The 25,435-nt window shown below is 43.7% G+C and overlaps 1 protein-coding gene across 1 annotated transcript in view; it reads left to right on the plus strand.

The window, feature by feature from the left end:
- Positions 1–3,325: 3,325 nt before the first annotated feature.
- Positions 3,326–25,435, plus strand: part of SOGA3 (SOGA family member 3) — a gene marked incomplete at its 5' end in the record, with an annotated part of 40,158 nt that continues 18,048 nt past the window's right edge. The window contains 4 exons of the mRNA XM_033054989.2: positions 3,326–3,497; positions 5,675–6,618; positions 6,939–7,163; positions 10,569–10,727. Of these exons, the coding sequence (XP_032910880.2) occupies positions 3,326–3,497; positions 5,675–6,618; positions 6,939–7,163; positions 10,569–10,727 (1,500 nt within the window). The remainder of the gene's footprint in view (positions 3,498–5,674; positions 6,619–6,938; positions 7,164–10,568; positions 10,728–25,435) is intronic.

Consider the following 25,435-nt stretch of genomic DNA (forward strand, 5'->3'; position numbering starts at 1 on the left):
AAAAAAGTAATGAAAAAGTTGTAAGTATGCTCTACCAGGGTGCAGCAGGTTGCCAATGTGCTGCAGGAAAATAAATCTAAGGCAGAAGAATGAAATAGAAATGAAGAAAATAAAATAAGGTGGAAAAGAGAAAGGGAAAAAGCTAGAGCATGATACTAACAGGATAAGAATTGTTATACAGTGCCAGATCAAAGGTTTTTTATCTTACTGATAAGTGTTTGACTGTGGTCAGTAGTAGATGTCAGAAGAGAATGCAAAGGCACATAATAATATGCTTTTGTGTCTCTCCCAAGCCATCTTCCAGATTAAAAAAATAGTCAGAGGATTGGTTTTGAGCATATTTGCCCTTTTTTGTCTCCAACTAATTTTTCTTCCATTGCTTTGTTCAATCACTTTTAAAAATCGTGTGGACCCTTATATTCACAACACTATGTCTGGGAGTTGAATAGCTTAACCCCAAGGACTGTGTGAGATTTTTGGAATGCATCACCTGCTTGTTTCTTTCCTTCACATTTGCATCTCTGCACTATTTGTGTGGGAAGAGACTGAGTAACAGTGAACCTTTTACACTTGTTTACCTTCCTTACCTAAGATTGTAAGGATTTGAATCACATCTCTCCTCTGTCTCCCTGTTTCCAGTCTGAAGACTCCTACCACACCTTGAGCAGAGGCACTTCAGGCCCCAGCCACCTTCCTTTGAACCTTATCCCTTTCCACCATGCCTGGTTTGAGATAGGGAATGAGAACTGCTCTCAGTAATCAAAAGCTCTCTGCACCATGGAATTATATGGGACCAGTAATTATATTTTCCATTTTGTTCTCTACTTCTCACTAAATAATTTCTAGTCTTTTATTTCTGCTGTTTTCCCTGACATTTCAGCCAGTATATTTATACAACTGTTCTGCACCATGTCAGCATTTCATTTCTGAATGACAACAGTCAGCTGAGAGCCCCTTGTTTACTATGTGAATTTAAGACCTTTCCATCTGTGTATCATTTCAACCCGCAGGTTTTTAGAGACTCTACAATAAAGTCTACTCATAAATTGAATTTTTATTGTATTAATTGGTATATATGGGTCTCCTCATATTGAACTTACTAAAGGGTAGATATAATTATTGTAACTTTTATATCATGGTCTGTTAATAATAGAAAATGCCCACAGAGGTCTGGCAGAAAACTTCCTAGTGGAAATACATCTTATATTAGAAAAAGAGTAGTTTAACTTGTGTTGATTTTATCCATTTCCCCCAGAAAACTAAATTATATTAATAGAATATTTTTGTGCCCATGTCAATTTTTATAACTCTGTCAGGACTGATGTTTAGATAGAATGGAGATTTTGAGAATTAAGTCAACTGTACCAAAGCACACTGAGAATTTGGCAATTTTTACCACCGTAAGATGGATCTTTGCTATCAGATACATAGCCTGGCAATGTAGGTGAAGATAATCTGATGACCTGGTTTTCATCTGGACACCAGCATGAGAAAATAAAAATCTGTATCTTTCCAAAAGCATGATCAAACTTGTTGTAGGTGGTATAAGATGCCATCACATCGCATAGTTGTTTTTTGTAGAAAATTCATCCAGGCAACTCACCCATCAAGTGAGCAGAAAGAATTGTAAATAATGCCCAGTGCTTAAAAGTAGGGACTGTTGTGCTTGTCTTTGTGAATGATATTGTGTAAATGAAATGTTATGTGTTGATGATATTGTGTATGAAATGTTGTGATGATTTTAACACTTCTATTCTGTATATTCACTGAGATCAAGACCTAGATGTTCTAGCAGAATCTAGTTCTTTCATAGCAAATTTTCTCAACTCCAGAAATATTTTTTATTTTCATTCCTCATGCTTTCAACCAATTATTCTCTTTACTTGTTATGATTGCAATTGTTTTTTTATGTTTCAAAAGCCTAAAAAATAATTAAATATGAATAATTTTAAAAAGTAGCTTTTCATCATCCCAGTGATTTCTTTATTCAGCATTAATGCTCCATTTCCTATTTTGTGATTGTCCTCATATATATATGTGTGTGCATACATATCTCCCGTTCATGCAGACCCAGGGCTCAAGTCTGGAGGACATGCACCTGCATGGGGGAAGTACCTTTCTGCATACCAGATATGCTGGTTTAGAGGTGTTGCATTCTGCTTGGCATATCAGGAGAGGTGGAGAGGACTGTCAGGAAAGGGATAGCTGGAAAAGGGGCAGCCCATCTCCCCTGAGCTTGCCCTCGCCCAAGGATGGCACAAAAACCTCAGAGATAAGTATATATATGTACATGCAATATACAAACCCATATGTATGTATATTTTATAGGCGTGTTAGCACATGTGCATGCAAACATTTTTGTGTACATATATATACACAGTGTATATGTGTATATACGGTTTGCATACAGACGTATGCATGTATGTATATGCTGGTATACTGATGGGCACGAAATTATCACTTAATTATCCTTCGGGAGGAGTTTCCAGCCCGGAAACCCAGTCTCCCCACGGCTGTTGGGAAGTGTCCGCATCCCCTCCCGCCGCGAAGGCATTGCCGGGGCTGAGGCAGAGCCCAGCAGCTCCCCCGGCCCTGCCAGCTGCTCAGGACATCAAAGAGGGACCCCAAAGGGGCAGAGCTGCACTTGAGGCTATTCTTCCTGGGTGTTCAACAGACACAGGTGACACTCCCACACACAGCCACCACACGGTGAGGGTCCCTCCTCGGAGGGAGGGAGGGGAGGGGAGGGGAGGGGAAAGCAAGCCGTTCCCCCGTGTTTCTTTGTTTGCAATTGGGAAAGACTTGAAGCGCAAAGTCTTAAGAGCCTCCTGAGGTGCTTCAGAGCAAAGGTAAATTCACCTCACGATAGAGGTAAAACAGATTTGCCCGCGACACGAGAAAAAGAAGGGGTCAGTGGCCCGTTAGTCCCGGTGTCGAGGCGGGTAAATAACCCGAGGGAATGATCTCCACCAGCTGCCTTTGTCTCTACCCCTCCGGGCGGCAGCCGGCTCTTGCCGAAGGGGCGCAGGCGAGGCGGCGAACAAAGGAGAGAAAGCTCTGTCACCGCAGCCCTGCCCGTACAGAGGGTGCTCGGCGCCCCTGCCCGCACCTGAAGGGCCTCCCTGAAGGGGACGCTAAATAATTATAATAATCGATTGCCTGCAGGCGTTGGGAAGCGAAAGCGGGCGCATCCTTTGCTTGCAGCCTGCCCCTTCCCCATTTGCGCTGTAATCCTATTCCACCATGTGCAGATAGACGAAGGGACGTAATTCAGCCTTCAGGCCTGGGCGGGGTTCTCGCCGTTTAATCTTTTCCTTTCTCTTCCTTTCGCTGCTTTCTTCCCTCCCCTCCCCCTTTCCATCTCCCAGGCCCAGTGAGGTCAGCTCATGAATATTGCTTCATTTTCCTGAGAGGCTCTGGTAGCGGCGGGTACCTCGTGTGCGGTGCCCGGCTCTCCGTGCATGCATTTCTCCAGCCGGGCAGCGGACAAAGTGGTGGTGAGTAATGCAGATGCTTTAGATACAAGCTTATTTTCTTTTCCTTCTTCTTCTTTTCTTGTTTTCTTCTCTCTCTCTTTTTTTTCCTTATTTTTTTTCTCCCCGAAAGGGAAATATTGCTCCTGATCCAGATGCAACAAACCCGCCAGGTATAGGGGGGAGGTCCTCAAAAATCCCCTCAGCTCCCTTAAACCAGGACAAAAGGCAGAAGCACTCCCAAATATTAAACGGCGGTTGCGAATTCTCGGCGGGGCAGAGGCGGGCGCCCGGTGGGACCAGAGGCCAGGGCTGGGATCGGGCGGATGCCCTGCCCGAAGTTCCGGGCACGGGAGAGCCCCCCGCCGGTGCGTGGAGCCACCGGACTGCTCCCCTTTGTTGCTTCCATTTATTTAGCCTTTTTTCCGCCTCGACAGCTGTTCCCGACAGGAAAACCTGCGGAGACGCTGCGTCCCGGTGCCACGTGGGTTTGCCTCTGGGGAGAAGGTCGAGCTGCGGAGTTTTGTGAGGACAGATTTCGGACTTGGTCTCAAACGGGGCTTTAGTTGTGCCAGTTAAAAATGTATATAAATACATGCATGTATATATGTATGTATCTAAAATCAGCCAACTTAGCCGTAGGCGGTAGCCGATTTTGGATTTTGGGGCATGTAGGGTAGGGGTTGTATTCTGGCAGGTCGGGGTTGAGCCTGATGTCTTAGTTGCAGTGGGAGTTCCTTAAAAGATTCAGGTACAACATAGTGTTCCCGATGATTAATTTTAAATACATTTCTTATATTTCATACCTGTATAGCTCCAAACAACAGTGGGGTGAGAATTCTGTTTGTGGTGCCTAATAGAAATGTAAAGCAAACCTTTTATAAAGTGTTGCCATGCAAGTTTTATAGCTCTACACTCTCATGCTTTCTTTTTACTAATTAATGCTTGGGAAGTGTCTGCCAAATTGTGCCATTTTGAGCATTAATTTCCTGAATATTGGTTTAAATCTGGTTATTAATGACAGTGCATTTGAGAGGAAATGATGTATTCCTCCTGCCAGTGAGGGCAGAGCAAACACAGCCTCATTGTCTAGTATGTTCCAGGGAGTAAACCAATTGTCAGGGCACAGTATAGTCTCTACATTGATTGTGCCTAGTCGTGCTTTATTCTTTATTCCCTGTTCTAGCAGGGAATGGTAAAGCCATGTTCTAGGAGGGAATGGGCAGGTCATGTTAGGAATGCTGCCATTTCTGCTGTTGCCCATGTTTACTCCCTAAGGAGAGCTGAATAAAGGCTGTGTGAAAACAGTTTGTGGATCATAGGCATTATTTTCAGAATATACTTGGGACATTAGCAGCATGATATGGCTTTTAACAGCCCTTTTCCATAATCTGTTGTGATCATGAAAACTCTGGTTGTGTCATTATAGGAGTAAATGGCTAAGTGAGCATCCTTCAGAGAATGCCACATATCATTTTGTTCAGGACGAGGGTGTATTCCTTACTTCCTGTTTTGAAAATCTGCTGGAGTGATTATGTCTGAGTCATACATAATCTATTGATCTGCATAACTGGTAACAAACATGAATCGGTCTTAAATCCTGACAGTATCTCTGGATAAACTGTGGCAAATGTGTGTTTAGAAGCTGATTGCAGAACCTCTTTCCTTTATGACCGTCGATTCTGGAGTCACCCTGCTCCGGAAAAGTCACTGTCAAAGCTGAAGGGAAATCTGTAGTTGCTTCCATGTGTGCAGCCCTTTGTACAGTAGCTTTCCCTCACTCGGCTGTGATAGACACTGGGACGAGGCGTTTTAGCAGGCAGACAGGTGCATTAGCAACCCAGGCCTGGTGGTGAGGACCAGGGAGAGAGAAGTTTGAGTGTGGAAGGAAATTTATCCCTGTGTGGCGGTCTGGCGGGGGCTGGGGAAACGCCCCTGGCTGCAGGCGGAGTGGAAACAGGTCTCGGCCTCAGCGAAGCCCTTGGGGCCCTTCCATGAGCAGCTCCGGTTGGCTCTGGGCTGCAGCCTCGGCCGGATTCTCCCCGGCCGCTCCAGGGTACGGCTCCGCCCGCAGGTGGGCGCGGGCCAGGGCTGGGGGCCGGCGCGGGCTGGCGGCCGGCGGGGAGCGGGCAGGCTGGAAAGCCCGTCTCCCCGTCCTCCCCATCCCGACCCCGACCGCTTCTCCGGTTCTCCTCCCCCAGCTCCCGGGGCGGCGGCGGCGGAGGAGGCGGAGGACACCGGCGGTGATGGACGCGTCTCCGAGATAGCCGTCGCCATGAGCCAGCCGCCTGCAGGGGGCGCGGCCGCCGAGCCGCGCCTGCATCCCGAGGGCAGCAGCGGCAGGAAGCAGCCGCGGGCATCCTCGCCGGCCCGGGCCCGCGACACCGCCCCGCGCCCGCCGCCCAGCGCCGCCAAACCCGCGCCCGCCGCCGCCAAAGCCGCCTCGGCCCGGCCGCCGCCCGGCCAGGCCCCGCGAGCCGCCCGCGGCCGCGCCGCCGAGAAGCCGCCGCGGGGAGCTGTCCAGCCCGGCGCAGGTGCTGAACCTCCGCCCGCCGCCGCCGGGAGAGGAGGAGCCGCCGCCGAGGAGCCGCTGCCGCCGCCGGGCGCCGCCGAGGAGGCGCCCCCTGCAGGGGCCGGCGGGGGCGAGCGGGAGGGGGCGGCGGCGCCGCCGCCCAAGCAGTGGCGGGGGAAAGCGGGGCGGTCCCCGCTGAAGGGCGCGGGGGAGGCGGCCCCGGCGCCTCCATCTTCCTCGGGTGCGGGGAAGGGCCGCGGTGCGGCGGCGGGCGGCGGCGGGTACTGGAAGGAGGGATGCCTGCAAAGTGAGCTTATCCAGTTCCACCTCAGGAAAGGGCTGGCGGCGGCCGCCCAGATGCAAACCAAGGGCAGCAACCACGGCAGCAGCAGCGGCAGCGCTTCCTCCGCTGCCTCCGCCGCCTCCGCGGCCGCCGCCCCGGCCGAGCATCCCCCGGCCGCCTCCGCCTCCTCGCCCACTGCCATGGCGGCGGCCGGGGCGGAAGGGCTGCGGCAGGGCGAGACGGAAGGCGACGGCAGGAGCTGCGGCCTCGAAGGCGCCCTGAGCCCCCACCTGCAGGAGGAGATGCAGGAAGAGATGGAGAAACTGCGGGAGGAGAACGAGAGCCTCAAGGTGAGGGGCCGGAGCGGCGGCGGGGGTGGAGGGAGAACCAGGGCCGGGCGGCGGCCGGGCTGCCTCCGACGGGAGGACCTTCCCGGCCTCCTTCTCTCGCTGCAGGAGAGCTGGAGGCAGCATTAAGATGGCTCTGTCTTGGGGCGTGCGGGCGGTGCCACTTCCCTGCTTCGTTGCGGTGCTTATAATGAGCTGGATTGTATTTACCTGCCGTCCCTGCGGGGCGGAGCTCCATTTTGGCTGCCTTCCCCTGTACGTGCTGACATTTGTGCTTTTGACCCACCTGTTGCGTCCCTGTCCCCTTCTTGCCCCCATGCCAGAACGAGATAGATGAGCTGAGGACAGAGATGGATGAGATGAGGGACAGTTTCTTTGAGGAGGATGCTTGTCAGCTTCAAGAAATGCGCCATGAACTGGAGCGAGCCAACAAGAACTGCCGGATCCTTCAGTACCGGCTGCGCAAGGCTGAGCGCAAGAGGCTCCGCTACGCCCAGACCGGCGAGATCGACAACGAGCTCATACGCAGCATGGAGCAGGACCTCAAGGTACAGACATGAGCAGGTGTCAAGGGGAAGGGAGTGTCTGAGATGGAGACACAACTGTGCTCTTGGTCCTCATGACTCAGGTGTTTCCATCCATTCCACTGTGCAACCAGAGCAGCTCATGGAATAGCAATGGCCAAGCTATTCTGTAACAGGAACCCTTACTGTATATAGATAGACTATTTTCACCTTCAGTCCTATCATTTTTTGTGAAGGCAGTGTGCAAGGAATTACTCAAAAGCAAATTAGGAGGTAAAGGTTTTGGACTCTATGATGAATGTAAAACATACCCTTCCACTGCAAAATTAACCAACCTCACCAAACAGCCCCATTGACTTTGAGATGATTTTGACACTCTTTATTGAAAGATTTTAGGGGGAAAGCAGATTGAATGCTTGCAGGCACAACACTAAATCATTATTCTGTTGCTGTCAGTAAAAAAACTGCTGTTGGGTTCAATGAATCCAGGGTTTTTCACATCCACCTGAAACCTTAGACAAAACCCATCAAATTTCAGTGTGTCATCAACTGCATTTCATCCATAAGATCTCAATGAACAACACCCTCTTGCTGAGGAAAAGTTTCAGTCCTTGTTTAAAGATTGTCATTGGTAAAATACCCATCATCTCCATTACAGATTGATCCAATCACAGAGAAAAAAAAACCTTGCTTGAACTGGCACAGGTGGAAGTTCAATTTCTGCTTTCATTCACTAGATATTGAAGGACTCCCACTGAATCAGGACACCTAAACATTTTACAGTTGACTGGTCTCCCAGACAACTGACCTTTTCTTATGGAAGTACAGAGCACTGTATAGCAAGTGTGAGCTTTATTGGCCACACTTCTGCCTAGGGCTCTAGTTATCTATGGCATGTGGACTCTGTGGGCTGCAATGTAAAATATGAATTTAATACATGGTTACAAGCAAGGTTATTTTTAAATTTCTTTCTGATAAATATGATGGATCAAGAGTATGTTATTCCCAGACTTGGTTTGGATTATCTTTTCTGAAAGTTTTCAAGCTTGTCATCACTATTATTAAAATTCTTATTTGATATTCCTTTTCTGTGTGTATTCAAAACCCACATTTTCTGTTGTGGCTGTGACAGTTCTATAAATAGAGGTGCCGATGTGGTTCTTGGCAAAAGAGTCTTCCTGATCAGAAGCAAAATCACTCCCTTTAAATTGGGATTTCTGTTTGAAACAAAGGATATTTTGCACACTCGTAATGATGCTTAGGTGATCAGTTGAGACACACACATTTGCAGGCAGAACTTGAAGGTGGGCCTCCCTATTCCAAGTGAATTGTGCTTCTGGTTCATAGAGTTAGCTTCTTTGTTGACTCAGTGTTACTTTTCTTAGCAAGTCATACACATGCAGGTTGGGGAGCAAATTGTTGAGGGCACCTCTGATGCGGTGCTTGTCTGCCAGTATAGGAGATAGAAGCTAAGGCCTTGAATTTAACTAGACAAAGAGCTTGCTTTAATTAGCATTTATCCCATGTTTCCTGGTGTGACTGACTCTTTGGAAAGGAGCAGTGCTCTTGCAGAGTGTTCTCATCATTCATGAATGTGTTCTGCTGCGGAGTAGGGATGAATATCTAATGCTAAATTTCTGCCCAATAGAGTTTTGGGTGCTGGCTAACCATAATTATCACTCATGTGTGGTTTTCTGTAGTGTTTCCAAGTCTTCTTTTGAAGGAAGAGTGTCCAAATTGACACTGTTCATTTTGCATTGTTCATTTTGCAATATATTAGGGAACTTGATCCTTCAGAGATACAGTCTTGCAGATAGCTGTATTTAAATGTACCTTACATATGTCTGTATTAAAATGTATCTTGCATAAGTGAGTCCCATTTCTCATGTGATCTAGAATGCTCTGTATTTTTCCTGCATAAATAGCTATTCCAACATTCTTTTTGTCAAAAAATTAGCTGCAAATAATGATATTACAATTTGGTTTTATTTACTGATCCAGACTGTATCTGAAGACTAAAGACAGGTTCCATTAGGGTGCTGTTTTAAATATCCCCCATGATTTTCCATTTACTTTGGTTGGACAACCAGATGAGCAGTTTAATACTAAGTGTAGGAAAAAACATCAAGCTAAAGCCCTGTGGTGTGTTTCTCAACTCATTCTGCAGTCTCTTTGGGCTATGGTTATAATTAAAATTCCCCTCCACTCGCTCTTTCTGTTGGGCATTATGTGTCTTGAGTGTGTGTGCAGTGGGGGAGGTTATTGAGTGATCTTGTGCTACACTGCAGTGTTGTATCAGTAATTCACACACACTGGGTTCCTTGTCAAGGGAGGCTGAGTCACTAGCTGCTGCTGATTTCTGATAGATTGGATCTTTCTAGATGCCTGCTTAGAGTTATTATTATTTTTTCTCTAGAGTTTTAGTATGTCAAAGAACTTCTGACATACTAACATAAAGATGGTTTGAGTCAAAGCCATGAAGGACAGCTTGCTGAACTCCTCTAGCTAATGCTAAGTAGGATTAATTATGCTTTCCAGTGTTCTAAAAAAAACAGGAAATGAGACTTTTCAAACTATGTGTCTGTGTGTCTAAATCACCATCAACACAGTGATTAGTGTATATTTAAATATTTTTGGTGTGTGATTATAATTTCCGGTGGTTCCACAAAATATAGTGCAAGAGGCTTGCAGGGCAAGATTCTCATTATTTTTCCTGAGGAAGAGGATTAGATCTTGCCATATGCCTTTTAACTCAATTCCTGTGAAAATGCATTAAAAAAACCCCAAACAACCAAAATCCTTAGTGCTCATTTTCATTGAAAATAGCGGACATCATTTGTGTGAACATGACGACAGTAAAAATGTTGTTTGTTCATATTTCAATCTTAAAATGAGCCAATAGTAGTAAATATTTTCATTAATTGTTGACCAAGGAGAGAGAAACTAGCAGTGTCAAAATACTCATGTGCCCATTTGTGGTCACAGGTAGACACAGGTAAGGAGGGCCTGGAGAAGATGGGCCCTACTTTGAGATGCTGTTACATGTCAAGTATTTGAAGGGCATGCGCTTTAGTGCATTGGAAAGTGTAAGTTAGCTGTGGTTAACAGAAGACAGATGAGGCACTGTCTCCAGGAATAGTGAAGGTCCAGTTTAACTGTTGATGTGACAGAACCTAAGAAGGAGTTGGGGTTTAATGTCTGATGTGGTTTCTAGTGAAGTCCATAGGGATAATGTACCTCTTTTTGGAAGGAATTTGCTTGAATTTGATATTATTTAGACTTCTGTCTGTACATGTTCTTGTCTACCTATTTCCTTATGTACCTCTTCCATCAAAACACCCAGAATTACCTTCTAAATGATTGCTTAAGCGCTAAGCACTGCAGCAGTACATTTTTTTAACCTTTCTTTTGATATACTGTTTCATTTAGGTTGCAAAAGATGTATCGGTGAGACTCCATCATGAGTTAGAAAATGTGGAAGAAAAACGTACTATAACAGAAGATGAAAATGAAAAATTAAGACAGCAGCTTATAGAAGTTGAAATTGCCAAACAAGCACTACAGAATGAACTGGAAAAAATGAAAGAGGTTAGTGTTGCTATTTACTTCTACACCAAATATATGAGGATCTTAGATTCTTACTGATGACCTGTTTTTCTTCTACAACTTGTTTTGGAGGCAAACAATATGGCAGTCAAAAGTTGAAAGTTGCAAGGAGTGCTAAAGTACAACTTGGTGATTGAGAAGCTGAGAAGAAACTAAAATATTTGGTGTTTTCTAGGCAGAACAGGAACCAAGTGGCGTCTTTTTTTTCCTCTCTCTACTAGGAGGGAAATGTGAAACTAGTGGCAACAAGAGTTCAGAGGCTTTGATACATTGTACCTACATAAATATTTACATAGCAAGTGTGCTCAAGGGCGTCAGAAGCATCTAACTTTACCGATGATGTGTCCCACAGGTTTTCACTAAGACCAGCAGTTCTTCCTTTGCTAACTACAGCTGGGGACTAGCAGGCACACTGAGACTGGGGAGCTAGCCACCTCCCTGTCTTGTTCAGTCATGCTCTTTGGAGGACTGGGAAGTGAGACTCTACCTGGCTTTTCAATCTAAGCATAATTTTTCATTGTATCTAATTAATCTTCAAAATTACTCCAGCTGTCATTATACAGATGGAAGGTACTGTGCCATTAAGTAAGCAGAAAATTGCATTACAAAGGTATTAGCCAGGCTGACAGAGATAACAAAGTAGTGGTAAAAGGAGAAACTGTTGACTAAGAATGACTGCTCAGAACAGATTTTTAAAACAGCACTCCTGTTTCCTGTCCAAGATTTAAAATTCAACTAATGCTCCCGATTTTCACTTTCAGGAATATACCCTAGTAGGAACACCAGTGTCTTTTTTGGTCTTGTATGGAGCATAAGAGAGGTATTTCAGTTGTCAAGAAAGGCAGGAAATTTTCAGTTGTATGATATTAGACCATTTTTAGGAGCTGTAAATGAGTCCATCAAGTGACATAGTATTAAAAAATGTTAAAATGTTTTCTTTACAGGAACTGAATTTCAAACATGTTAGTAGGTTAAACGGGTGGTTTGTTCCACCTTCTGCTGCTTTCCCAAATAACTGCTGTTTTTAAAAGAGCATGAAAAAAATCTGAGCTTTAGTCTGGCTTCCCCTCATCTCTCTGAAACTTTCACCTTCTGTTTTCTCTCTGGTTACTGCCATTAAATAGAGCTTGGTTTCCTGGACTAGCCTCTTGATGAGAACTTATAACTTGACTTAAAGATTGGCTTTACTCCAGATTTTGTTATTCTTGTCTATTCAGACTCTACATTCTTTTAGGTTCTCACCTCTGGTTCCTCCTTCTCTCTAACAGGTTATGCTGGTGTAAAATTATTTTGCCTTGCTTTTTTGAAGCATCTTCAGATTACAATGATGTTTAGTGGAAATTTAATAATTTGTGTTCTTTGATATAAGCCAGTTAATGGAATTCTTCATCCCTGTAATCACTAGTCACTTTCTCCTTTCTGCCCACTATGTGGAACTACAATTCTGTTGCCCCCACACTGATCTCTGCTTCTTTCTTTGGCTTAAGTTTTTAGCCCTTTCTGGTTTTGCTGTTGGTATCAATGTAAACTCCCGAAGAGATGTTGGCATGTTTAGGGTCTCTGTTACACAATAACAGTTTTTGTGAAGCTGAAGCAGATGGATAATTCCCAGTGGCACAGAATTGGGGCACTGAGCCAGAAAGGAAGCAGAAAGTAAGACTTGATACCATAGTAGGTGTGGAATGGACAAAGAGTGAGAAATACATCCTTATACTGAAGTAGAGAGAACTGCCTTGCAGTCATTATATGTGTCATCATAGTGAGGTAGGATTTTTGTATTTCAAATAGGCTGCTGAGTTGCTGTCAGTAGGTGAATGCTACTTTTCAGGCCAGGACTTTCAGCACAGCATGGGGGAAGTTGGAGAATAGTTGAGGAGATGTAAGTCAGAGAAAAACACGTTTGAAGCAAAGCCAAATTATTATGCACTTTGCAAATATACCATGACTTGAGAGACCCATGGAAACATGCTGGTAAAGAATACTAAATCTTACAGAATTGAAATTTAGAATCTGTGAAGGAGCTATGAAAATGTTAATACAAAAAAAAAAAAATGAAAACAACCAAAAGCAATCTGTATTAGAATTTTTCTGTGACAAATGATCTTTCTTCTTCTCTGGCAACTGAAGGTTTCATGCATTTTAAATATCATTGTCAGATAGTCATAATGTTAATTTTCTGCTTGCTTTTGAGTTATTTCCTCTAATTTAATGCATTTACAACCCTTTCTCATTTCAATATAGCCTTTATAACCAACAGAACCTCCTGCTTAAGGGAATTCTACTCAGCTTAAATTGAAGTATGAGGAAGACCTTTTGTCTGTATTGTGATCTTTGTTTTGTTGAGCTTAGAATTAATGGGAAAGTATCTCTCTAAAGACAAAGAAACTTTGTTTCACAGCATAGTAAAATGCTTGGAGATGTAATGATTGATATCTGTACTTGTGTCATCAGATGTACTGCAAAACTCAAACCTTTCCATTCTTAAAATCTATTTATGTACAACTGCCATTTGAAATTTCTTATTCTTTTATAATGAACAGTGTGAGATAACAGAGAATTAAAATAAGACTTAATAGAAAATGTAAGAAAGAAAACATTATGTTTGGTAGGTAGTCTCTAGGGCAGGACCAAAGCCAAAGTTCTTTGTGTGGATTCTCTGCTGTTTCAAAAAGCATGGAGACTTGACTGAAAACATGTAGAAAAGATAAAAGCTAGCAGATGTGTTGGTTTAGAGTCAAATCTGGAGTTCTCCAGTGAACATTTGGCTGACTATAGACATGTGAATGTATTTGTCCATTAATATAAAAATTGCTGTTTGCCTTTTTGATTTGGAGCTTTTGGAAAAAGAAAATTATGATAAATTTTACAACAAGTTAGAAATTGTTGTTGATGGCAGCAGAAGCTTGCAAGCATCCAGGATTTGGAAGGTGCTCCAGCAATGCATGCATTTTCTATCTAGTAACTTTTGCTGTCAGTCCCCGAAACTGCAGCTATTTGTTTGAAAGTTATTCCTGCATATGCCCACACAGACACACAATTTTTTAAAATCTCTGTTGGCTTTATTTGCAGCAACTGCTGCTGATTTCTTCTTTAATATTGGTTGCTATGAATTGCAATGCTTTTTGGGAAGCTGAAAACAAAGTAGAGGAATTGTTTCCTAGCAGGAAAGAGAAACCAACAGTAGCTAGACATAATTTTTCAGATATTGCAATGTTAACATGTTATAAATAATAATGAACATGTTGTTCATTGATTAATTAATTAACTTGCATTAATTTGTTGTTAACAGGTAAAGTCTAGCTGATGCTTGTAGACTTTTCTGTTATCATGTACTAAAAATTAATTTGTTTGCTGTGGCTACGTAGCAAACACCCAGTTAGCTATGCTTTAGTGGTTTGTTGTGAGACAAATGAAGTAGGGAGAAAATATGATAGATTGGACCCTGGGCTTTACAAATCCTTGTTGCAATGCAGATGTGCAATTGCAAGAAGCATAGTGTGTTTCAGGGATATGTGTCTCTCTGGATGGGTATAGATTGCTCTGCTACTGCTCCAAGCTGGGCAGAAGCAAGGCATCTCATTTCTTGCAGCCACTTTAGGGTGATGTTATCAAGCCACCATTTTCTTCTTCTAAGCATAGACTTTTAGTTCAGAGATAGAGAACCCGTGATAAGCATGGCACATGAACCAGAGATGTCTTTTGTCCCTTCAGTTCAGACTACAGGCAGAGGAGTCTATACCTCCCTACATGGGTCTGTGCTTTGCTGTAGTGGTGCCTGTCTTGTCAATCTGGGTCATACACTGCATGGATATGGAAGAATGCAAGAGGATCTGGGGAACTGGGCACTGGAGCTGAGAGGAAGAATCTGAATTCTGTTCCTTATTTTGACACTAATCTGCTGTGGGACCAAAGGAAAGCATTTACACTTTTCTGCTTACTCTTGCAGCCTTTGCCTGCCCTGTTTAAGTGCAGATTAGCTCTTTATACATCTCTGAGTGTTCAGTCTGCAGATGTCAGAGAGATAGCTGGAAATTTCACCATAAAAGCTGCTGCAAAAAAACCCCAAACTTCAAATTCCCACTTTCCCTCCTCTCCCCTCCAAAAAAAAAAGAAACAAAACAAACAAAAAAAAAGCCAACCAGAAAACACCTCAAAATAAAACCACTGCAAAACATCTGGTAAGATTCTGTCCCTTGTCCCCAATACCAGCTTGCCTTGCTTTTCTTGGATGAAAATCTGGTATTTCTTCTTTCTCATAACCCTTTCTTTCTTTCTTTCTTTAAGCCCCTTTTCCTGCTGTTTAATCACAACCGTTTATTTTGAGTCTTTCTTGTATAGCTCAGTCTCACATTCTCCAGATTCTTTCACTCAGTCTTGTTTCTGTGTCTCCTTTTTCCTTTTAACTTTTCCCTTTTTCCTTTTTCTTTCCCTTTCTCCTTTATTTTTTCTCTTTTTCTCTTTTCCTTTTTTTTGTTTTCTCTTTTTCTTTTATGTCTGATAGTAGTGGTTGTTTTGCTGTCTTCTGATTTCTAGGTCCCAGTCTTGTCCTTATCTCCCACCACTCCTTTCTCCTTGCATCCTTCCAACTCTTCAGGAGTGTCCAAGCTCCTCTTTGGACATCAAGAGTTTTCTAGTTCATTTTGCTCTTATTCTGCTCGAAATGTATTATCCCCATTTCTTAGTTACAGCTCCTATCTGCTATGAAATTTTTACTTTTCCCCTGGATCCTCCACCCACTCGTGCAAATCTGTCAGCTTCCTTGATTTGTTCTGTTCTTTTCCTTGTTTCCAAGCCTTAACTCTTCATTTTTGCATCTGGACTGAGATCAGTGGAGGATCACTCACTGTGCTAGGAAAGGGCAACTGCATCACTGTGAGCACCTGAAGGAAGGTTTCTGGTTCCAATGTGTAGCTTCAGTTTTATCCATATCCTCATGGAACAACAACTTCAGGCCTAGTTAGCTTTGCCTTCTGGCCCTGGAGCTGGAGAGTACAGTAATTTCATGAATACAAGCTGCACAGACTATAAGCTGCATCTCTGGGTGTTGGCAAACATTTCATTCTTTGTCCATAAATAAGCCGCACCTGATTATAAGCCGCTCTGTCGTTCGCAGCGAGGACCCGCGTGCAACAAAGTTGCCAAATAGTAACGGAACTGCGGCATGGTGGGGTTTACTGGCTCTGCTTGGGCTGTGCAGGCTCGGCCGACGGGGCCAGGTGGCCCAGCTCGGTGGGGCCGCTCGGCGGGGCCACTCGGGGCCGGCCTCCGCTGCCACTGGGCTCGGTCGCCCTGGCCCGGCGCTACCCCATGGTGGCAGGCAGGGACGGAGCCCCTACCCCGGCTCCCGTGGCGGCGGGCGGGGACGGAACCTGCCTGCTCCTGCAGTGGCAGGTGGGGACAGGAGCCCCCTGCTTACCCCCCGGGCCGTGGGGATGGTGGCACAGGGCCCCCCCGTCTCTCCCCCGGGCTGTGGTGAAGGAGGGAAGGAGGGAGCTCTCCTGCCTCTCTCCCCGCCCCCCGTGCTGCCTGCAGGGAGCCAGGCTCCACCCGTGGTGCAACAGAGTAACAATTTGTAACAATAGCGATATGCCGGCTTTTACTGGCAGGTGCTCAGCTCGGCGCCCTGGCTGGCACTTCTGGGGTTGTAAATGTCAGAAAATTATTCACATATTAGCCGCTCCTGAGTATAAACCGTATTTACGGTGTGGCAGCAAAATTTTAGTCAAAATGGTGCGGCTTGTATTCATGAAATTACTGTAATCTGTCAGCTGGAGAAAATGTTCAGATTGATAGCTGGGCAGTGGGAGAGGGTGAGGTAATTAATAAATACTGAATTTTCAGCAATTAAAATTGGTAAGTTCCAATAATTACCTGGTAATGTATAAGAATGGGAAATTTCTAAAAGGCTATGTCATCCTTTTGATGAATTAGGAAAGTATGAGGTATACAGTGCATATAAACACAAAAATGTTCTGGAACACAGATATATTGGAACATCTCAAGAGAGCAGTTGCTAGAATAATTTACTATGAGCAAACAAGAATATTGTCATCTTAAAAAGAGCTGAATAATTTGCTGAAATTTCCCAAAATATTAACAGTGTTGGTAACTTATCCCAGAACAGATGCTTGGTGTGGAAAATCTGCAATGTTTAAAATGTAATGAGATTGCAACACACTGGGAACAAGTCTCATAAAAAGTAGTGGTCTGCAGCATTTCCAACAGGCAAGACAACCATATCCAACAGTAATATTACATATTTGGATGCCTTCAGAACTTCCTCACCTGGTACTTGTCTTGGTCCCTTCTCTCAGGACATGAAACTTCACCATCTCACAGTCAGTGCTGCCAGTGCCACCATTGATGTCTGACCAGTGATTCCTTGTTTGCAAGAGGTCTACCAAAGTAATTGCCACAGCTGACTTAGTAATTGCCAGTGGCAAAAATTGTCTTTAATCCATTGCAGAAATCATGTGATTGCTAGTTGTCTGAAAAAAGCATCATCTATTCCCCCTTGTGCGTCAGATGATTGGTAGGAGGCATTTTCAGAGGGTGCTCCTCTATCCTCTGTTTCCTGTAGCTCACAGCAGACCCATCACCTGTCACAGGACAACACCAAATACAATTGAACTACTCTTTTGTGTAGAGCACAACCCTTCTTCCTCACCTTTGGAGTTTTCATCAATTTTCACAGGCATGTGGGCTGTCCTGACAGGTCTCTGAGATTCTAGTGAGATCATAACTATGTGGATGTTCATGGATCTCTAGTTTCTGTTTGTTGCCCATGCTGCATGCATATGAATCACTGGAGATTGATACCTGGTTGTTCTAGTTTGAATGAGAAAATTTAAGTCTCCTCCATCATACTGTCTCCCAAGCACATCGTAATTGTACCTCGCATTTTCATTTTCCCCAAGAGTTAGAACCTCATTTCAAGCAGCTGGTAATGGAGTGAGCAAGGTTAAGCAGAGTGAGATGAGAGGCTGCTGTAGCTGCACATCTTCACAGACTCAGTGCAGTAAGTGGAACTCTTTGGAGAGTTACAGTAATTTACTTGCTCTTGGCACCAGATGGCAGCAGGGGAGGATTTAATAGGGCTCTTACAAGACCAGTTCCTTCCTGTGTCTTTTGAAATATCCAGTACTAAGTCTATCAGCAACACTTTTACCAACAGTACCTCTAAGCAGAGGGTTTCTGTGATGTGGGATTTCAGTTTGTTGTCTCATGAAAATTAAATTTGTTTAGATTAAATGAATGGGATAATTATAAGACTCTTTTAAAAATAGATGAGAAACAAGTGTCTGCCTTGATTTGTACAGGAAAAAGGAAAAAAAGTCCTCTATCTCCAAGTACAGCTCAGTGATTGCAAGCAGCACATCCCAGCAGATGCATAACCCCCAGTAAGACTTGCTTGTGTCACCTTTGGTATCTTGCCCAAGTATTTTGTTCCTTTAAAAACAGTACTCAGCAGGGATGCTATTCATAAGCTACGAGGGTGTGATTCTGACATACTTGCTCAGAGCACACTGTGATTTCTCAGGGAGTGAGATAAGCACAGTTTGCTTTGGTTTGGTTCTTTGAATATGAGAAAAGAATCATAATGGAGAAAGAAATTAATCTCTGTAACAGAATCTGTTGTAGTAATTCTCTGAAAATGTGTCATAAGCAGGAAAAAAAAAGTGCATTTGAGAAGCAGCTGACACTTAAACTTTAAACTTAAAATTAGATTTTAATTATATATCAACCATCTACAATTCACAGGAGGTATTTGCTTCAAGGGAGTTACTCAGAGTTGAATATAAACAGCCTGATGGTCAATAATAAAGTATTCCAAAACATAGGTAATAAATAGGGAGTGATTTCAAAGGAATAAAGCTTCATAAATATCTTATTGTGAAGAGATTTTGTGAGTAAAGATGCCTGGAAGGGATATTTTTCAGTCATTGATGTGCTGCTTTGTGAATTTCTGTTGAATGGTCTGACAATTTACAAGGATGTGGAAAAGGAGTGGCAAGATTGATGGTTGATTGGGAAGTGATAATGAAGGAAGCTTAAAAAAAGAGAACAGAGCAACCTAACTAGAATGGAAGCATAGAATAAAACCTGAGTTTCAAAACACATAGAAACTATGTTTTACAGAAAGGATATCAGTCCCAACATTCTGGTCTCAAGCACCTGAAAATCTTTTTTTTTCTTCTTGGATCATTCTTTTCAAAGTTGTTCTTTGCTATAGAATTGCTTCCAGCAGTCAAAAACTATATATGTAAAGATGTAAAGTAAATCAGGCTAAGGAAGGGCCCACAGGCTGACAATCAGTTGCTAACACGTCCCTTAGATGGTTTTGACCTGGGTCAGCTACCACTGCTTCAGTGTTTGGGCATGATTTGGGGTCTAGCCTGGGTCAGAGCTTGTTAGGGATTGACAATTTGGATGTGATCCTGTTTGTTTGAAAAGAAGCTGTAGGGAAGTTTAGCTGTATTGTCATCACAGCTGAAAGGAGACTGAATTGTGAAGAACCAGTTGGCATCAGGTCCTGAGAACAGTCTCTGACCATTTCATTTACCAGTGTAAAATCTAGGCAAAGGTTCTCTGACTTGGTATGGAGCCAGATGAGATGGCAAACGAGATGCAGAACACCAAGTCCAGTCTGTTGCTGCCATGTGATTTCTTACTGCTGGGAATTACTTGGCAAGGGGCAATTAGCTGGCATGCCCAGTTGTCCATGGAGGTAATAGACAGGGTGGGAACTTGGATCAGCTGGTAGTTTGTAACTGGTTATCAGAGAAAATGGTTTGTGAGCATGAACTCACTGTAGGGAAGGCTGTAAAAGATGTATTTCTCTTGATACAGACTTCGGGGCATGACTTCCTCGAGGTATAAAGGAGAAAGAAAATCTTTTATATCTCTTTGCTGAGTAGGCAGTCTCACTACTGACTTCACTAAGGCTGCCAAAATACCACTTAAAAATGGAGGAAAGTCTGGGAAATACAGTATTAGGAGGCTCTTTAATGATCCTCAGCCACAGAAAAGTTTTTATTTTTGCACTTCCCAATTTCAGTATTGCTTTACTCAAATTGACATTCAAATGTCCCTATATGTGATTTAGACATAAGGGTACTTGCTTGACTGCTCAATCAGAACAAAAAATTGTCAAGGCACTTAAAAGTATAAATATGAGCTCCCTTGTTTAGGTGATTCTTAAATAGCTATTCTATCATGTTACCTTTCACGGTATACATAGACAGTATATAATCCACCCTGGTTCTTTTGTTGTTGTTTTGGCTTAGTTGTGAGGGGGCTTTGTTGGTTTTGTTGGATTTTTTTTTTTTTTTTAATAGTACATTGTCCTTTTCAAATTCCAGCTCACATTTTATTTTTGCTCATTTTGTCATTTTTGGCAGGTCCTTGAAAATTTACTTTTTGTTTTAAGACATTATGTATGATTTCTTTAGATCTTAAAGAAAGAGATTACAGTAATTTCATGAATACAAGCCGCACCATTTTGACTAAAATTTTGCTCCCACACCAGAAATGCAGATTACACTCATGAGCGGCCAATATGCGAATAATTTTCTGACGTTTACAACCCCGGAAGTGCCAACCAGGGTGCCGAACCGAGCACCTGCCAGTAAAACCCAGGATTTCGTGATTGTTACAAATTGGTTACTGTGTTGCGCGGTGGGTGGAGCCAGGCTCCATGCAGGCAGCGCGAAGTCGGAGGGGAGGGAGGCAGGGGAGCTCCCTCCTTCAGGCGGGGAAGAGGCGAGGGCTCTGTGCTGACATCCCCACGGCTCAGGGAGGAGGTGGGGGCTCCGTGCTACCATCCCCACGGCCCGTGGGGTAAGTGGGGGGCTCCTGCCCCCGCCTGCCGCAGCAGGAGCAGGCAGGCTCTGCCTCTGCCTGCTGCCGCCGTGGCGGGAGCGGGGGTGCTCCTTCCCCTCCTGCCTTTGCCGCTGTGGGTGCCGGCAGGCTCTGTCCCCGCCCGCCGCTGCCGCCACCGCGGGTGCCAACACGTTCCGTCCCCACCTACCACCACGGGGCAGCACCGGGCCGGGGTGAGCAACCCCGGCGGCAGCGGCAGCCGGCCCCGAGCGGCCCCACCAAGCAGCCCCACCGAGCTGGGCCACCTGGCCCCGTTGGCAGCTCCGAGCGTGCCGAGCCTGCACAGCCCGAGCCGAGCCAGTAAACCCTGCCATGCCACGATTCTGTTACTATTTGGCAACTTTGTTGCACACGGGTCCTCGCTGCGAACGACAGAGCGGCTTATAATCAGGTTCGGCTTATTTATGGACAAAGAACAAAATGTTTGCCAACACCCGGAGATGCGACTTATAGTCCGTGCGGCTTGTATTCATGAAATTACTGTACATGATAGAGAGGACAAATTCAATATCTTTGTACTGGTACAAAAATATGAATGGGAAAATAGATATAAGCTAGGATTCTCCTGATTTAGAGGAAATCCATATGACTTTGCAAAATTGCTTTCTATTACTTGGAAGGCTTTATAGAGGCAGAACAGAGACATTTTTTAGGTGCTGTACCAGAGGTCTAGATACGTGTTTTTCTATGGAATCAATGTACACCGAATGCCATCATATTACTGGAAGTCCCACCAAGGCTTTCATGAATAATAGTTATACATGCTTTCTGTCCCTTGTGCCCCACTGTATTTAGTCCTGCTGAAGTGCACCTGTCCCTTCTAAGAAACACCTGAAATAACAGAGTATTTGCAATGTGCTGATATAGGTCAAAGATGAGCAGGTTTTAGATTGAAAGGAAAGTTTCCATAGCTCTGTTATTGTTTAGTGTATGTGGTCATTGCTGGTTTCAGGGCTATCTTTCTCATAGTAATAAACTGAGCTTTTCAGAAACCCCACATGAAATAATTTTCTGTCTTTGCATTCTCTGGATGTTCTAATGAATCTACAGATTAAAAAAACCTCCAGAGAACTCTGTAGGCTAATAGGTTTTTCAGTTATTCTGCACATGGAATTTCCCAGTGCATCCTTCAGGCACTCCTGACAGGAGTCTGGCAGAGCCTCACAGCTGTAGCTAGTCAGTCCTGGCCTTAGGAGAGTAAATAGAAAGTAGCACCCTGGAAGTACGACCTACTCTGCATTTTGCCTGAACTCAGCTGTTAGCATGAGGATGGGAACCTTGTCCTGTCACAGTACAGATGGCTGTTTTGGAACATGTCATGGGCCCTCAGGGAGTAACCTCAGTGAAGTTTCCAGAGTAAAAACAGGTGAAACAAACTGGCAAGACCTCAAATAGAACATGGAGAGCAGAGACATATACAATAAAGCTATCACAAGAATGTCTAAATTTACTATTCAATAGCAATTATTCAGCACTTTTTTTTTTTTTTTTCCCCCAAAATAATGGTTCTGAGACTTTAGGTGGCTGGCATGAATTACCCAGTACTTCCAGAATCAGAAAAGTCCAGTGAAGCGAGCATAACTTCTTTATGTGCTGCTCTGACTAGTATGTAGCTCCTGAAGGAGAGGTGATACAGTTTGTTAACCAGTATCCTAATGGTACATAGTAGGATACAAAAGATGTCGTGTGATACTCTGGCCTTTTCATGGGGCTTGGTCCTTCTCCTTAAAACCATCTTCCCATGTCCTTCTCCCTGCCCTCGCCCAAATCAACCCAACTTAATGTTTTGTTGTGAGTGCTTCATAATGTCGCTTGTGTTTGCCTGCAAAATAAATAAAAAAATAGAAATAAAAGGTTATGCAGTTCAGATTATCAGTCAGGTTCAAAGTGATGAATCAGGTCTAAGGTTCAGCTGGAAAACCAATCCACAGATGTATCAACAACATCCATGACTGGTGACAGCAGCAACTGTGTTGAGCTGAAGACAGACTCACTCCATCTCACACAGCTCAAGCAGGACCTAAAGCGTGGGCTGAGCTGAAATGGGGCTCCTGGGCCTGTGGGCAGGGTGTCTGGGGAGGCCCCAGATCTATGTTTCTATGAAATATCTGATAGGATGCAAAGAAGAAGGAGGCAGACTCTTTTCAGTGGTGTTATGCAGCAGGACAAACTTTTGCCTGAAGGTGCTCAAACACTGAACTCATTGCCTCTAGAGGAAGGAGATTGCACCTGTGAGGAAATTCAAGACTGCACAGGACATGGCCCTGAGAAGTCTGCTTCAGTTGTATCTGCTCTGACTAGATGGAACTGGACTAGATCTTCAGAGTTTGTGAGAGAGAGGACTATTAATGATTAATGACTCAAAACATTTGCCCTTTTGTGAAGGTGCCAGGGTGCTTTGCTGAGGCAAATTATGGGGCCCAGTCTTAAAAGAGGTCTCTGTCAACCTCCACCATTCTGATCTGCTCTTGTTAATAACAAGCAGAATCTATTTTCCTATTTTGCAGTGGAGCATACAAGGGGTAAAAAAGGTCACTTCTGGATAGGGAGAAAGGAAGTGGTTTCCAGATGACTTCTGCTAAACAGGAGAGCTCAGGGTTTGTCTAAGCAGACTTTTTTTCTGAGGCAAACCACAGTAAGTGAACAGGAGATCTGAGACAGCTACATGCCACCAAGCAGGGAATTTTCCCTGTGGCACTGATACTGCAGTGATTTGTGCCTCTACGTGTGTTCTGCGTGGTACAGCTGTACAAGTGTGTATCTGTGTGCAAAGTACTGAACTCTCCCTCAGTCACATACCTCACATGCAGTACTGGAGTGAGGTAGCAAGAACAAAGAGCAACAAAGGAAGCATTGTACATGTACAGTGGTGGGGAGCACTGCCCAACAAATGACTTCTGTGTGCCATTGTTCAAAGAGGCCAGCTGATTGTTCATAAACTTGCAGTGGGCTGGTTGTGCTTTACCTCTGAACTACCCTGAAAGAATATGGTACTTCAGAGAGCAGAATGGCGTGTTCTGACCCTCTTCTTTTAGACTCTGTTATCTTTTACACTCTCTCACTTGCACACATTTATAGCTATACACTATAGTGAATGTCACTTGACAGGGAGAATACCCAGCTATAGATGTGCTAGGTTCTGGGATCAGCTCAGCAGCCCTTCTGAATCATGTGGAATCAGTGCTAGCCAGGAATAAGAGCACCAGGCTTTTGATGTCTTAGGTTTTTTTTTCACTCACTTCAGTGTTCATAGTATCAAGAAATGCAACCTCCTTGAGAAGTTCAGATTTTGATAATGTTCCATAGCTAAGAGCTCCAAGTATCACATTCCTTACTTTGAAATAAAGCACAACGAATTGACCTCTTAGACGTGCAGGTGCCCTTTTCTGAAGTGTTTGTTTCTGCTTAGATTTTTTGACATATGATTTCCCCTCTTTTCCCCGCATTGCTAGTATTAACAGCTGCATATACCAAGATGTGTAGAATAAAACCTGAAGGTACTGAGTCTGTTTTGTTTTGCCTGATCCTGGTTGCATGATTGTTTTAATTGACTTGGGCTAGCTTAGCAATGGATCCAGGTTAGGATAACAGCAAAGCCCTTTGCTTATGTCACAGATGAGTACTTGCACTTAGAAGGTATTTGACATGCATCTGTTTCCATCAGTGCTTTCTGTAATGAGAGGACTACACATCTCTGCTAAGCATGACTGATGATGACATCCAACTGCCCTGATTACCACTAGTCTTTTAAATTACAGGCTGGTCTAGATTATTTTAAATTTACAGATGCTAGCAGTTTAAATCTTTGATTAGAAGCAGCAGTAATAGTCCTCCAGAAAGACTTATGAACTGGAATATTGCCTTGCTGATATCTATAGATGCACTGCATATAATAATATAAATATAAAATAAACAAAGGTTTATTTTTCTTGTGATGTGGTTCTAGGAGTATTGTTGCTCAGTTCCCAAATTCTGGTCAAGTTTCATGTGTTCCAAAATTATGAGGACAGAACTGTCTTATACAATAAATCAGTCTGGTCTCCTGAATAACATAAGTCATAAAACACCCCAACTATTTTATTCAAACTGATGCCAGCTTTTCAGAAAAGGGTGCTGGTCTCTGTTAAAAATTGACAGCTGATAACAGTCTACCACAGCTGTTCCAAAGCTGTCTCGGGAACAGGTAAAAATTTGCACCTCCCTTCTCATCTGAATTTGTTGAAAGTTAGTTACCAGGCAGGAAACACATTCTTTCTGCCTTTAAGCATTTAATCTAGGTAAGGAATTTGACCTCCTTCAAAGAGGAAAGGTAGGCACTACTTGGAAGTGAATCTTTCCACTTGTCTGAGTCTGGTTTGATTCTGTGGAGAGGCACATTGTTTCTAGCTACTGCACAGCAAACCTCAGTTTTGATATCTACATCCCTTATTAATAAACCTTTTAGTCACAAAATTACACCTTGATATAATTTCAGCTGATTAGTATCTATGACCCTGCAGGTTTTTTTCAGAGATGAGGCTTTTCAAGAGATCTTCTTTGCTCTCTAGGGGATTCTCCTGTTGTCTTAGCATAGCTTTTACTCCTTGTTCTTATACTTCTATGTTCATATTTTGTCATATTAAAATCGATCTTATTTGATTGCACAAAAGTTTGCATCAGTGACCTTCCTTTTCAATATTTAGTGTTTCTCCAACCTTTACCCTGCAGTCTTTATCCAATGTTATTTTATGGAGCTTCTTTCCAGTTAGTAAGAAAAATTGCTAATTAGAGTAGGACCTAGGATTAATTCTTGCATAACCCCATTAGGG

This window comes from Catharus ustulatus, chromosome 3 (assembly GCF_009819885.2).
Source record: "Catharus ustulatus isolate bCatUst1 chromosome 3, bCatUst1.pri.v2, whole genome shotgun sequence".
NCBI classification, from domain to species: domain Eukaryota; kingdom Metazoa; phylum Chordata; class Aves; order Passeriformes; family Turdidae; genus Catharus; species Catharus ustulatus.